The sequence below is a fragment of the Bombina bombina genome, chromosome 1, assembly GCF_027579735.1.
Source record: "Bombina bombina isolate aBomBom1 chromosome 1, aBomBom1.pri, whole genome shotgun sequence".
NCBI classification, from domain to species: domain Eukaryota; kingdom Metazoa; phylum Chordata; class Amphibia; order Anura; family Bombinatoridae; genus Bombina; species Bombina bombina.
This window is the reverse complement of record NC_069499.1, coordinates 444014602-444030699: the sequence shown is the minus strand read 5'-3', so window position 1 is coordinate 444030699 and position 16098 is coordinate 444014602. Positions and strand designations below refer to the sequence as shown.

The following is a 16098-nucleotide window of genomic DNA, read 5'->3' as shown; positions in this document are numbered from 1 at the left end:
AAGAGACACAATCACACTCAGAGGGTTAGAGAGAGAGAGAAAGAGAGAGACACAATCACACACAGAGGGTTAGAGAGAGAAAGAGAGAGACACAATCACACACAGAGGGTTAGAGAGAGCGCAAGAGACACAATCACACACAGAGGGTTAGAGAGAGAGCGAGAGACACAATCACACACAGAGGGTTAGAGAGAGAGCGAGAGACACAATCACACACAGAGGGTTAGAGAGAGAGAGAGAAAGAGAGAGACACAATCACACACAGAGGGTTAGAGAGAGACACAATCACACACAGAGGGTTAGAGAGAGAAAGAGAGAGACACAATCACACACAGAGGGTTAGAGAGAGCGCGCGAGAGACACAATCACACACAGAGGGTTAGAGAGAGAGCGAGAGACACAATCACACACAGAGGGTTAGAGAGAGAGCGAGAGACACAATCACACACAGAGGGTTAGAGAGAGAGAGAGAAAGAGAGAGACACAATCACACACAGAGGGTTAGAGAGAGACACAATCACACACAGAGGGTTAGAGAGAGAGAAAGAGAGAGAGAGACACAATCACACACAGAGGGTTAGAGAGAGAGAGAAAGAGAGAGAGAGAGACACAATCACACACAGAGGGTTAGAGAGAAAGAGAGAGAGAGACACAATCACACACAGAGGGTTAGAGAGAGCGCGAGAGACACAATCACACACAGAGGGTTAGAGAGAGAGCGAGAGACACAATCACACACAGAGGGTTAGAGAGAGAGCGAGAGACACAATCACACACAGAGGGTTAGAGAGAGAAAGAGAGAGACACAATCACACACAGAGGGTTAGAGAGAGCGCGCGAGAGACACAATCACACACAGAGGGTTAGAGAGAGAGCGAGAGACACAATCACACACAGAGGGTTAGAGAGAGAGCGAGAGACACAATCACACACAGAGGGTTAGAGAGAGAGAGAGAAAGAGAGAGACACAATCACACACAGAGGGTTAGAGAGAGACACAATCACACACAGAGGGTTAGAGAGAGAGAAAGAGAGAGAGAGACACAATCACACACAGAGGGTTAGAGAGAGAGAGAAAGAGAGAGAGAGAGAGAGACACAATCACACACAGAGGGTTAGAGAGAAAGAGAGAGAGAGAGAGACACAATCACACACAGAGGGTTAGAGAGAGCGCGAGAGACACAATCACACACAGAGGGTTAGAGAGAGAGCGAGAGACACAATCACACACAGAGGGTTAGAGAGAGAGCGAGAGACACAATCACACACAGAGGGTTAGAGAGAGAGAGAGAAAGAGAGAGACACAATCACACACAGAGGGTTAGAGAGAGACACAATCACACACAGAGGGTTAGAGAGAGAGAAAGAGAGAGAGACACAATCACACACAGAGGGTTAGAGAGAGAGAAAGAGAGAGAGAGACACAATCACACACAGAGGGTTAGAGAGAGAGAAAGAGAGAGAGAGACACAATCACACACAGAGGGTTAGAGAGAGAGAAAGAGAGAGAGAGACACAATCACACACAGAGGGTTAGAGAGAGAAAGAAAGAGAGAGACACAATCACACACAGAGGGTTAGAGAGAAAGAGAGAGAGACACAATCACACACAGAGGGTTAGAGATAGAGAGAGAGAAAGAGAGAGAGAGAGACACAATCACACACAGAGGGTTAGAGAGAGACACAATCACACACAGAGGGTTAGAGAGAGACACAATCACACACAGAGGGTTAGAGAGAAAGAGAGAGAGAGACACAATCACACACAGAGGGTTAGAGAGAGACACAATCGCACACAGAGGGTTAGAGAGAGAGAGAGAGAGAGACACACAATCACACACAGAGGGTTAGAGAGAGACACAATCACACACAGAGGGTTAGAGAGACACATAAGGGATGAGAGAGTCTGAGGGGGAGGAAGAGAGACAGAGAGAGAAATAGACCATGGGGGAGAACAACACATAAGGAGAGAGATGGATAGAGAGAGAGACACACACACATACAAGGGGGGGGGAGGGACCACTGCATTTTTAAGTAATAAAACAGCAAAGCTACAGAGACTAAGTGAGACTATAACTAAATGAGACCATACATTAGTGTGCAGTACAGAGGCAAGCTGCTAAGTTAGTGGGTGTAAAGTTTGAGTAAACAAAATACAAAAACGATCCTTTGCTGTAAAAGAGTAAACAAAACACTAACCCACATTCATTGAATTATCATTTTCACTAACAGAATCCCTTTTTAGTAAAATCTTACTTTAATAAGATGTGGGTGAAACAGTGCTCTCTGTGCCTCTCTCTTCCTGCTCTGTAAGGATTCAGGAAGTGACAGTGGCACATTCCACTGCACTTAGAGGGGAAGAACAGAACTCTCTTTTTCACTTTAGCAAAGCTAGCAGGTTCACAGGACAGCAACAAAATAAATGAAAGTTGTTTTTTTCCGTTTTTGTTTTATTTTATATCATTTAACATCCAGCCCCAACTTTAAGTTCCATTTACTAATGCCTCTCACTGGATTGGTTCAGCCCAAATAGGAGTGCCTCAAATAAGCAGTTAATGGGCCATGCAATGATCTTAACCACTTTCATCCAGTAGATGGCGCAGCATGTTGTGTAATGGTGGGCAGACCTGCTTGTGCCTCTTCATTGCACAACATATAGCTGTGAAAAAAAAAAAATGCTGGGGAAAAAAATACAATTTTTATTTTTTTTTTAAAGTCAATAAAAAAAAAATATTTTTGCCCATATGAGAGGTGAAGCACTGCCTCACCTGCCTCTAGTGACTGCACATCACTGTTGTATTGGTACAGCAATGACATAATAAACAGCAGACAGGAGATATTGTTTATATTCTTAATAACCTTACTCTCCATAAATATTTGTTTTGGTTTGGGTTTGTGTAAATGGTTTTACATTTAATACGATTTTTTAATTATCTGTAAGAATTAATACTGGTTATTAAACAAAACACTTTGGAATATCTTTCCTATTTCACTTCTTGTAATAATATCTGCTTTTTTATATAGTGTTAATTAGGTTACAGGTACAAATCCCCAAATCTGTAATTCCAAAATCCAGAATTATGCAGAAATTCAGACTGGTTTTTTTTTGTTTTTTTTTCTATTTTGGTTGTAATACAAATATTCATTTTATTAATTATTATTACAATTTTCCCTGCCATTAAATGGATACTAAACCCACATTTTTTTTCTTTAATGATTCAGACAGAGCATGCAATTTTAAGCAACTTTCTAATTTACTCCTACTATCAATTTTTCTTTATTCTCTTGCTATCTTTATTTAAAAAGCAGGAATTTAAAGCTTAGGAGCCAGGCAATTTTAGGTTCAGAACCATGGATAGTGCTTTCTTATTGGTGGATACATTTAGCAAACTAATAAGCAAGCATAACCCAGGTTCTCAGCCAAAAATGGGACAGCTTTTAAGATTTACATTCCAGCTTTTTAAGTAAAGGTAGTAAGAGAACGAAGAAAAATTGATAATAGGAGTAAATTAGAAAGATGCGCTATCTGAACCATTAAAGAAATAATTTGGGTTTAGTGTCCCTTTAAGGCTCCATCTTTTCTGCCTGTGTCTTGGGTTTGTTTTTTGTGTGTTTTTTAAAATGCACTTTCTAGTCTATTTAAATGAACAACTATTACCTTTCTGATTTAGAGTTCTGTACTATCTTTCTGATGGTACTATGTATACAAAAGTATTACAAATCTAAAACTACCTTTTAGGTTGCATTTATAAGCTGCTTTATGCCATGTAAATATTGTGTACATAGGATATTGTTATTTACACTCAGTCCCATTATCATTCCAAGCTGTCGCATATTACAGATGCAACTATACTTACAAACTTTCCGAAGTGCAAAATTACCTAGAATTACATAAAACTAGAGCATGTCATTTTTGTCACTATATTAGCCATTTAAGGTTCCTTGCTTTTCCTGCCTTGCTTCTTGACCAAGTGATGACCATGTTCAGCCACTTCCAGCCCAATTAAAGAAGAACAAGGCCCCACGTTATCCTTATCCTTGTTATAGATCGGGGGCTTGTTTGGAATATCTGCTACTTAGATGGAAAAGACAAAAAGAGCCATTATAGCAAAAAACATTTACATGTTCTCAATTGTTTTAGCATGAAATTTTGTCTCAATCAACCCTGCAAATCTATGTTAAAATACAGATGTTAAAATATTTTTTTAAAATAATAAATTGTCATTTTGTATTTAAAGGGCCACAATAGACAAAAAATGACATTCTCTAATTTGACAAAGCATTTCAATTTAAAACTATCAACCCTACACTACTGTGTCAATATTGTGAGGCTATTAATGTGTTTAACAGGAGTTTAGATCCCTTACATACAACCCATACAGACACTGACCCTCTGCATTGGTAGGTGGGGCCTGTTGATGGCTGTGCTTTGTTATCCCCTGTATCTACAAAAGCAAAGTTATAGCTACCTGTTTAGCACTTCTTGGGCTGCGTTAAGTATTGGAGGGTGATATAGATCCTTATAAATTGTAGCCACTTATGTTTTAGTGGGGCCAGATGTTGGCTGGGGTGTTGTCAGCCTTCATACCTCTTATAGCAATACATATGAGTTAATGCTCTGAAGTTTTACAGTTTTCACACTTGCATTTTTGTAAGATTGTGTGTATAATTAAAAAAAAATATATAGTGGGGTTCTTTCCTTAAATAAGTTAACCCAAAGTATTGAAATAATTTTGTCCATAAAAAGGTTCTGTTATATGAACATCCTACATTACTGTGTTTAACCCTAACAACAAGAGCTGCTGATTAGATCAGTGGCAGTTTCTGCTCAGGACCAGCAGTGTTCTAAGGTTCCTGAGTTACACTTCTACTGTGTGTTTAACCCCTTTGTGGTAGTGTAGGGTCAGTAGTATTAAAATGACTACTCTACGACTATTATGGCCCTTTAATATGTATAAATATGAGTGAAATACTTTATTTTAATATATTATATATGTGTTTTGTAATTAATATATTCCAGCATTAACATTTTACTTAAATCTCCAAAAACATTAATATTTTCCAGCCCTATTTTGTGTTGTGCCCTGTCCAACCCTTAACTCTCAACTTGTAATATAAGTGATATTAGCGCACCCTTTTCTATCCATTTAAAGTATAGGGTACGCTAAAAAAAACTTGTCTGCATTAACAGTTTCTGGTAAAGATTTTTTACCATTCTCTTGTAAAACCAGATTGTGCGCTTTTCTCAGCATGGGGTCACGATAAGAATAACCATCCTGCGTTATCGGTTGCACTCCACTTATAATCTACTAGCCCTTAATAAGCTCATTTCAACAGCTCAAAATGTAACATTTTTGCAAATGTTTGTTATTGCAGCTGAAAAGCAGTCGGAACAGGTTATGATCAATCCAGTTGACCTTCGCCAGATTACTGTTCTTCCAAAGGCAGAATGGGAAAGAATTCAGAATAATGTAAACACTTTGGAGAAAGAAGCAAGGGAAATTTATGAAGAAATGAAAGAGAGAGAAGCTCTGCATTTACGGTCCAAAGACATAGTGAAAAACTGGACTAATACTATTGCTGTGAGTACAAAAATACTGAAATCCACATGCAACAGACAAAAGAAAGCTCATTTTAATTATATTGTATTCCCTGAATCATGGAAGCTTAAAGGGACACTGAACCCACATTTTTTCTATCATGAATCAGATAGAGCATGCAATTTTAAGCAACTTTCTAATTTACACTTATTATCAAATTTTCTTCGTTCTCTTGCTTTCTTTATTTGAAAAAGAAGGCATCTAAGTTATTTTTTGGGTTCAGAACCATGGAAAGCACTTGTTTATTGGTGGGTGAATTTATCCACCAATCAGCAAGAACAACACAGTTTGTTCACCAAAAATGGGCCGGCATCTAAACTTACATTCTTGCATTTCAAATAAAGATACCAAGAGAATGAAAACAATTTGATAATAGGAGTCAATTAGAAAGTTGCTTAAAATTGCATGCTCTATCTGAATCACAAAAGAAAAAATTGGGTTCAGTGTCCCTTTAATATTGACTGTTATGTTCCTTAAACAGTTGCTGTAACCTATAAACATGGTATCACAAACACACAGGCTATTTACTAATGTGTAAGGGAAAAGAGCCTTAAAGTACTTTAAAGGCCAGATCTTGTTGCTTCATATAATATAAGTATACTCTTCGGCCTCTGATATTTGCAGCTATTGTGGCTAGTACCACTCATATGATCATGTGTTTTTACAACCAAGGCTTAGCAAATGCCAGGAGCCAGGTATCCACAGATATTACAATTCTAGGTCTTTTTTATACATATCAACAAAAAATACTATGCTTGTTTTATTTATGGCTGGCTTCTCCATTTTTTGGGCAGCTACTGAGTTGCATACAAAACTGTCTCTATGGTCCAAATAGCCTCAGAAATTTAATTTGAAGTTCTTACTGCATAAGAGACTGTAGAGTTATGAAGCTCATGAAAAAAATAGAAGCATAACTTTATTATGTATCAGGTCATGAAATAAATATAAGTAAACATTGAACAAACTTACACTTGACTAGAATAAATTAACACATTGTATGTAAACACATTAGCCTGTTAGAAAGTTCTTGATAGTTAAATACTTTGACATGTACACACATCGTATACCATATGGCATTTACTTATTTTGGTATGTCGATGATAACTTCTGTAGAAAGGACGAATTTAAATATAAGGTGATTTGAATGTTTGTTTAACAAGTAAGAGAAGGGTATAGTGACCATATGGATACAAGTAGTAAATTTGGTGCACCATGTTTATATGGGCAGATTTTGTATTTTGGGAACAGCTGAGTCTCAGAGCCCAACTTGTTAGAATATGATATGCGAGATAGCGCTGTGATTGTTTCAAATGCAAATTACAAATATCACACCAAAGACAGCTCTGCAAAATGGATAGGAAACATTATTGTACCCTTGTAATTAGTGACATGGAACAAGGAGGCATCAGAACTATGTCAAGTGGGCAAAATAGTAAAAGGGAAGGCAAGTTCTTAAGGAGGCAGGAGTAATGGTAGTTTTCTCCTGTTAAGTGTGATCAGTCCACGGGTCATCATTACTTCTGGGATATTACTCCTCCCCAACAGGAAGTGCAAGAGGATTCACCCAGCAGAGCTGCCATATAGCTCCTCCCCTCTACGTCACCTCCAGTCATTCTCTTGCACCCAACGACTAGATAGGATGTGTGAGAGGACTATGGTGATTATATTTAGTTTTATACCTTCAATCAAAAGTTTGTTATTTTATAATAGCACCGGAGTGTGTTATTCCTTCTCTGGTAGAATTTGAAGAAGAATCTACCTGAGTTTTTACTATGATTTTAGCCGGCGTAGTTAAGATCATATTGCTGTTTCTCGGCCATCTGAGGAGAGGTAAACTTCAGATCAGGGGACAGCGGGCAGATTAATCTGCAAAGAGGTATGTAGCAGCTTATTATTTTCTGACAATGGAATTGATGAGAAAATTCTGCCATACAGATATAATGTAAAGTCAGCCTTAAATGCAGTAGCAGCAACTGGTATCAGGCTGTCATGTATGTATATTTTACAATTCAGTATTCTGGGGAATGGCACTTCACTGGAATTATACTGTGCATAAGACTTTAGCCTAATTTGCAGGGACTAGCAACAGGCTTTTTAATAACAATTAATTTATGTTAAACGTTTTTTGCTGGCATGTAAAATCGTTTCATTTTCTGAGGTACTGGGTGAATAAAATGTTTTGGGCACTATTTTTTCCACTTGGCAGTTGTTTTGTTTAATTTATGACAGTTTACTGATCTCTCTCACTGTTGTGTGTGAGGGGGAGGGGCCTTTTTTGGCGCTTTTGCTACGCATCAAAAAATTCAGTCAGAAGCTCATTGTATTTCCTGCATGATCCGGTTCATCTCTACAGAACTCAGGGGTCTTCAAAACTTGTTTTGAGGGAGGTAATCACTCACAGCAGAGCTGTGAGATTGTAGTTGACTGTGATAAAAAACGTTTATTTCTGTAACTTTTTTTTCTGCTATCAGGGTTAGTTATCCTTTGCTAATGGGAACAAGCCTTTGCTAAAATTGTGTTTTTTTACAAAGATTTGATGCTATAACCTTTCAGTTTATTAACTTTCAACTGTCATAACTCTTTCTGTGCTTCTTATAGGCACAGTACGTTTTCATATTATAGTAAATTACTTGAAAAGTATTTCCAAGTTGCTAGTTTATTTGCTAGTGTGTTAAACATGTCTGATTCAGAAGACATCTGTGCTATATGTGCTAATGCCAAAGTGGAGCCCAATAGAAATTTATGTACTAACTGCATTGATGCTACTTTAAATAAAAGTCAATCTGTACAAATTGAACACATTTCACCAAACAACGAGGGGAGAGTTATGCCGACTAACTCGCCTCACGTGTCAGTACCTGCATCTCCCGCTCGGGAGGTGCGTGATATTGTGGCGCCGAGTACATCTGGGCGGCCATTACAAATCACATTACAGGATATGGCTACTGTTATGACTGAAGTTTTGGCTAAATTACCAGAACTAAGAGGTAAGCGTGATCACTCTGGGGTGAGAACAGAGTGCGCTGATAATGTTAGGGCCATGTCAGATACTGCGTCACAACTTGCAGAACATGAGGACGGAGAGCTTCATTCTGCGGCTGACGGTTCTGATCCAAACAGATTGGATTCAGATATTTCAAATTTTAAATTTAAGCTGGAAAACCTCCGTGTATTACTAGGGGAGGTGTTAGCGGCTCTGAATGATTGTAACACAGTTGCAATACCAGAAAAAATGTGTAGGTTGGATAAATATTTTGCGGTACCGTCGAGTACTGACGTTTTTCCTATACCTAAGAGACTTACTGAAATTGTTACTAAGGAGTGGGATAGACCCGGTGTGCCGTTCTCACCCCCTCCGATATTTAGAAAGATGTTTCCAATAGACACCACCACACGGGACTTATGGCAAACAGTCCCTAAGGTGGAGGGAGCAGTTTCTACTTTAGCTAAGCGTACCACTATCCCGGTGGAGGATAGCTGTGCCTTTTCAGATCCAATGGATAAAAAGTTAGAGGGTTACCTTAAGAAAATGTTTGTTCAACAAGGTTTTATATTGCAACCCCTTGCATGCATTGCGCCTGTCACGGCTGCAGCAGCATTTTGGTTTGAGTCTCTGGAAGAGACACTTGAATCAGCTCCATTAGATGAGATTACACACAAGCTTAAAGCTCTTAAGTTAGCTAACTCATTTATTTCAGATGCCGTAGTACATTTAACTAAGCTTACGGCTAAGAATTCCGGATTCGCCATTCAGGCGCGCAGAGCACTGTGGCTAAAATCCTGGTCAGCTGACGTTACTTCTAAGTCTAAATTACTTAATATACCTTTCAAAGGGCAGACCTTATTCGGGCCCGGATTGAAAGAAATTATCGCTGACATTACAGGAGGTAAAGGCCATGCCCTGCCTCAAGACAGAGCCAAACCTAAGGCTAGACAGTCTAATTTTCATTCCTTTCGGAATTTCAAAGCAGGAGCAGCATCAACTTCCTCTGCTCCAAAACAAGAAGGATCTGTTGCTCGCTACAGACAAGGCTGGAGACCTAACCAGTCCTGGAACAAGGGCAAGCAGGCCAGGAAACCTGCTGCTGCCCCTAAAACAGCATGAATTGAGGGCCCCCGATCCGGGAACGGATCTAGTGGGGGGCAGACTTTCTCTCTTCGCCCAGGCTTGGGCAAGAGATGTCCAGGATCCCTGGGCGCTAGAGATAATATCTCAGGGATACCTTCTGGACTTCAAATACTCTCCCCCAAGAGAGAGATTTCATCTGTCAAGGTTGTCAACAAACCAAATAAAGAAAGAGGCGTTTCTATGCTGCGTACAAGAGCTTTTATTAATGGGAGTAATCCATCCAGTTCCACGGTCGGAACAGGGACAAGGGTTTTACTCAAATCTGTTTGTGGTTCCCAAAAAAGAGGGAACTTTCAGGCCAATCCTGGATTTAAAGATCCTAAACAAATTCCTAAGAGTTCCATCGTTCAAAATGGAGACTATTCGGACAATTTTACCCATGATCCAAAAGGGTCAGTACATGACCACAGTGGATTTAAAAGATGCTTACCTTCACATACCGATCCACAAAGATCATTACCGGTATCTAAGGTTTGCCTTTCTAAACAGGCATTACCAGTTTGTAGCTCTTCCATTCGGATTGGCTACGGCTCCAAGAATCTTCACAAAGGTTCTGGGTGCTCTTCTGGCGGTACTAAGACCGCGAGGAATTTCGGTAGCTCCGTACCTAGACGACATTCTGATACAAGCTTCAAGCTTTCAAACTGCCAAGTCTCATACAGAGTTAGTACTGGCATTTCTAAGGTCGCATGGATGGAAGGTGAACGAAAAGAAGAGTTCTCTCTTTCCACTCACAAGAGTTCCCTTCCTGGGGACTCTTATAGATTCTGTAGAAATGAAAATTTACCTGACAGAAGACAGGTTAACAAAACTTCAAAGTGCATGCCGTGTCCTTCATTCCATTCAACACCCGTCAGTGGCTCAATGCATGGAGGTAATCGGCTTAATGGTAGCGGCAATGGACATAGTACCCTTTGCACGCCTACACCTCAGACCGCTGCAATTGTGCATGCTAAGTCAGTGGAATGGGGATTACTCAGACTTGTCTCCTTCTCTGAATCTGGATCAAGAGACCAGAAATTCTCTTCTATGGTGGCTTTCTCGGCCACATCTGTCCAGGGGGATGCCATTCAGCAGGCCAGACTGGACAATTGTAACAACAGACGCCAGCCTACTAGGTTGGGGCGCCGTCTGGAATTCTCTGAAGGCTCAGGGACAATGGAATCAGGAGGAGAGTCTCCTACCAATAAATTTTCTGGAATTGAGAGCAGTTCTCAATGCCCTTCTGGCTTGGCCCCAGTTGACAACTCGGGGGTTCATCAGGTTTCAGTCGGACAACATCACGACTGTAGCCTACATCAACCATCAGGGAGGGACAAGAAGCTCCCTAGCAATGATGGAAGTATCAAAGATAATTCGCTGGGCAGAGTCTCACTCTTGCCACCTGTCAGCAATCCACATCCCGGGAGTGGAGAACTGGGAGGCGGATTTTTTAAGTCGTCAGACTTTTCATCCGGGGGAGTGGGAACTTCATCCGGAGGTCTTTGCCCAAATACTTCGACTTTGGGGCAAACCAGAGATAGATCTCATGGCGTCTCGACAGAACGCCAAGCTTCCTTGTTACGGGTCCAGATCCAGGGATCCGGGAGCGGTCCTGATAGATGCCTTGACAGCACCTTGGACCTTCAGGATGGCTTATGTGTTTCCACCCTTCCCGATGCTTCCTCGATTGATTGCCAGAATCAAACAGGAGAGAGCATCAGTGATTCTAATAGCGCCTGCATGGCCACGCAGGACTTGGTATGCAGATCTGGTGGACATGTCATCCTGTCCACCTTGGTCTCTACCTCTGAAACAGGACCTTCTGATACAGGGTCCTTTCAAACATCAAAATCTAACTTCTCTGAAGCTGACTGCTTGGAAATTGAACGCTTGATTTTATCAAAACGTGGTTTTTCTGAGTCAGTTATTGATACCTTAATACAGGCTAGGAAGCCTGTTACCAGAAAGATTTACCATAAAATATGGCGTAAATACCTATATTGGTGCGAATCCAAAGGTTACTCTTGGAGTAAGGTTAGGATTCCTAGGATATTGTCTTTTCTACAAGAAGGTTTAGAAAAGGGTTTATCCGCTAGTTCCTTAAAGGGACAGATCTCAGCTCTGTCCATTCTGTTGCACAAACGTCTGTCAGAAGTTCCAGACGTTCAGGCTTTTTGTCAGGCTTTGGCCAGGATTAAGCCTGTGTTTAAGACTGTTGCTCCGCCATGGAGTTTAAACCTTGTTCTTAACGTTTTACAGGGCGTTCCGTTTGAACCCCTTCATTCCATTGATATAAAGTTGTTATCTTGGAAAGTTCTATTTTTAATGGCTATTTCCTCGGCTCGAAGAGTCTCTGAGTTATCAGCCTTACATTGTGATTCTCCTTATTTGATTTTTCACTCGGATAAGGTAGTTCTGCGTACTAAACCTGGGTTCTTACCTAAGGTAGTCACTAACAGGAATATCAATCAAGAGATTGTTGTTCCATCCTTGTGTCCAAATCCTTCTTCAAGGAAGGAACGACTTCTGCACAATCTGGATGTAGTTCGTGCCCTAAAATTTTATTTACAGGCAACTAAAGATTTTCGACAAACGTCTTCCCTGTTTGTCGTTTACTCTGGTCAGAGGAGAGGTCAAAAAGCTTCTGCTACCTCTCTCTCTTTTTGGCTTCGTAGCATAATACGTTTAGCTTATGAGACTGCTGGACAGCAGCCTCCTGAAAGAATTACAGCTCATTCCACTAGAGCTGTGGCTTCCACTTGGGCCTTTAAGAATGAGGCCTCTGTTGAACAGATTTGCAAGGCTGCAACTTGGTCTTCGCTTCATACTTTTTCCAAATTTTACAAATTTGACACTTTTGCTTCTTCGGAGGCTATTTTTGGGAGAAAGGTTCTTCAGGCAGTGGTTCCTTCTGTATAAAGAGCCTGCCTGTCCCTCCCGTCATCCGTGTACTTTTGCTTTGGTATTGGTATCCCAGAAGTAATGATGACCCGTGGACTGATCACACTTAACAGGAGAAAACATAATTTATGCTTACCTGATAAATTCCTTTCTCCTGTAGTGTGATCAGTCCACGGCCCGCCCTGTTTTTTACGGCAGGTAAATATTTTTTAAATTATACTCCAGTCACCACTACACCCTTTGGCTTCTCCTTTCTCGTTGGTCCTTGGTCGAATGACTGGAGGTGACGTAGAGGGGAGGAGCTATATGGCAGCTCTGCTGGGTGAATCCTCTTGCACTTCCTGTTGGGGAGGAGTAATATCCCAGAAGTAATGATGACCCGTGGACTGATCACACTACAGGAGAAAGGAATTTATCAGGTAAGCATAAATTATGTTTTCTAATATTTGTTTTCTTTATCAAGTGGTGGCTTGAAATTAACCCATTAGTAATGAATCATCTCCCACTTCATGTGTTGTCAACAATGAATGTAAGAGAAAATGTTTTATATGCCTGCTTCTCAAACGTCATTCATTAGAATGATGTCACCTTTTGTGTGATCTCCTTTTTCTTCCTAATGGGAAAGAGTCCACAGCCGCATTCATTACATGTGGGAAATAAGAACCTGGCCATCAGGAGGAGACAAAGACACACCAGCCAAAGGCTCAAATACTCCTCCCACCTTCCCTATCCCCCAGTCATTCTTTGCCTTTCGTCCCAGGAGGTTGGCAGATAAGTGTCAGAAGTTTAACAAAAACAGTACTTTTTCCTCTTTACTGCTCCCCGGTCTATGCCTCTCTGATCTTCTTTGGATCCCTCTTCACCACAGACACGACATTGACACTCTACACCCCATTTTCAAACATGCTCTACAATTCTGGAATCAGATAAGACACAACCCGACTATCGCCCCCTACCCTTCTCCTATACTCACAATCTCTGCCGCACTGTATTGTCTACCAGACTCTCATTATGACTTATGGCCGGCCACAACTGCAAACATTGCTTGTGACGGATCTCTACGAGAATGACTCCTGGCTTTCCCATCCCGCAATCTGTATTAAATTTCAACTCCCCCCTAGACTCAGGTTTGAGGGATTCCGACTAAGTACCTGCCTTCGTACCTGGGGAATCGGTCCTTACGACCAAAGACAATGTGGGAGAGGGCTTGGCAGGGGGCTCATAACCTCAAACCATATCCTTCCACTACAACCTCCTCACTAACTCACTCACAACATCAAGCCTGGGTAGCACTAGACATTTGGCACACCAGAATCATGATAACTAAGAAACTCCTTCATTGCGCCACACTCTGGGAGCTTCATTACAAAATCTTAGTTCACTGGCACCTGGTTCCCACCACATTACATAAGATCTTTCAGTCACAGTCCCCTAGTTGTTGGAGAAACTGTGGAATCAACGGTTCTGCACTACATATATGGTGGACTTGCCCAGCTATCCAACCTCTATGGAGAAGAATATACACACTTCTCCAGTCTCTTGGCCTCGCCCCTCCATATACTCCAGAAGTAGCCCTTCTTCATATGCAAATGCCTAATCTCACACCCTCAGGGGAAGCCCTTACAATTTATATCCTTATGGCTACGAAACTTTCAATTGCCAGAGCTTGGAAAGAGGAAAAGCCTCCCTCTCTCTCACAAGTTATCTCTACTGTACACTTTGTTGGACAAATGGAACAGTATTCGTACAAAGTCCTGGATAAAGTGGACTCTTTCCACGCGATATGGTCCCCTTGGATCACGAAATTCCCAAAGTGGGACACAAGTCCCAAGCCCCCACACTGAAGCACTTTATCCCCCCGTTGTTTTTTTTGTTTTTTTTCTCTTCCCCGTTCTCTCCTCGTCCTACTCCTTCCTTCCCTCATATCCATCACACTTCAACTTTATACAATTCCATTTATTTTATTTTTTTTCGTCTTCTTTTTTTTAACTAAGAGATACAAGTATCACCTCATTACTCTCTACAGTCACAGCTACTTGTCATGTTCTTCCTATTTATCCCCTGCAAAAAAGAGACTCTTGGTCCTACATATTCTGCCTGCTTTCAAACTCCACTCTTAAATTGTTTTCACATATTAGTTTTTTCTGAGTTAATGTCGGTTTATGTATGATTTTCCCAAAGGCAATGTTATGCTTTATTAAAGTATGTCTCAATAAAAATTTATGATTAAAAAAACAGTACTTTTATTTTATTTTTTCTCAAAAAAGTGTGTCTCTTGGAGGGTATTACTCTTCTCAATGGGACGGGAGTTTTATGTAGTCCTGTTAGTCTCTCAGTGAGGGCCTGGGCGAATGTTAGAGTCCGGAGATGCAGTGGGAGTTCTCTCTGCGACACCATCCAGACTCGTATTAACAGCTCCTCTAGCCCTTGGCGTTGCCGAACCTTCGCTTCACTACCTGCTGTCTTTTCTCAAGTCCATGGCAGAGGCGACACTACTATCTGTCATACTTGAAAGGCAGTGTTCCTGTTCCACGGCGTAGATTCTGGTAAGATCGTTTAATGTTATCAATATGAATGTTATGTTATGTGACAGATAGGTATGGGTCTCAGTGAGGCTCCTCTGTACGGATCTGGGAATCATTTGATAATTCCTTCCTTAGGGGGGGTTTGTGAACAGGGAGGGGTTCCTTAATCATGTTTCTTATGTGATCACCCTGCTTTGTGTAGTGGGTATTGGCTCTGGGGCTGAGACATCTCACACTTCAGGAGAATTGCTTGAAGGATTTAGTGGGGCCTTGTTGCCGCCTTTTTCTGGCGTGCTTTTATGGGACTGCACGGTTCACCTTATGACCGGGCGTTGTTACGCTGGGTTTTTACGCTTCTGCATTCCTGACCGTGTGGTGACGAAGACAGTCTGTTTCGTTTGTATCTGGTCATAGGAGGTGGTGAGTGCCCCAGCCATTGTGGGTGTCAGGTGCCGTTCGTTTTTATATAGTCCTGTTTTTCTCTATGGTTTTAGCCATGGAGGATTCTGAAGCTGAGACTGTTGTAGTTCCTGATTCCGATTCTTCCTCTTGTGAGCAAGGTGCTTCGCCCCAACTGACGCTGACGCAGATCTACCAGTCCTGTCTCTTGTGCCTTCTTAGGGCGCCTGGTTCCTCGGGCTCAGGGGAACCAGGGGCCTACTGAGCCATCAGCCTCTGGGGGCTCTGTCCCTCAAACGGCGGATTCCCATCACCACTACATTTGTGGGTAACCCTAATGTTAATTCTCCCTCTGCACAGGCTGGTTTGTTTCCCCTGGAGGTGGCAGGTAATTTCCGTTTCAATGTCTTGATGGCGCTGGTTCGCCTGCAGGACCCAGAGGTTTATGCGTGGTTGTGTTCTTGCCCGACTAACCCGGGTGTTCAGACTTCGGGTGGGTCTATGCAGTTTCCCCCGGAGGTGAATATTCATCCATGTTGCACCTTTCGTTATCGGATCGCGT

The 16098-nt window shown here is 41.5% G+C and overlaps 1 protein-coding gene across 2 annotated transcripts in view; it reads left to right on the top strand.

Moving 5' to 3' along the window:
- CFAP210 (cilia and flagella associated protein 210) overlaps positions 1–16098 on the top strand; it is a 131655-nt gene that overhangs the window by 9674 nt on the left and 105883 nt on the right. For both annotated transcript variants that reach the window (XM_053698411.1, XM_053698410.1), the window contains exon 2: positions 5377–5582. In XM_053698411.1, the coding sequence (XP_053554386.1) occupies positions 5377–5582 (206 nt within the window). The remainder of the gene's footprint in view (positions 1–5376; positions 5583–16098) is intronic.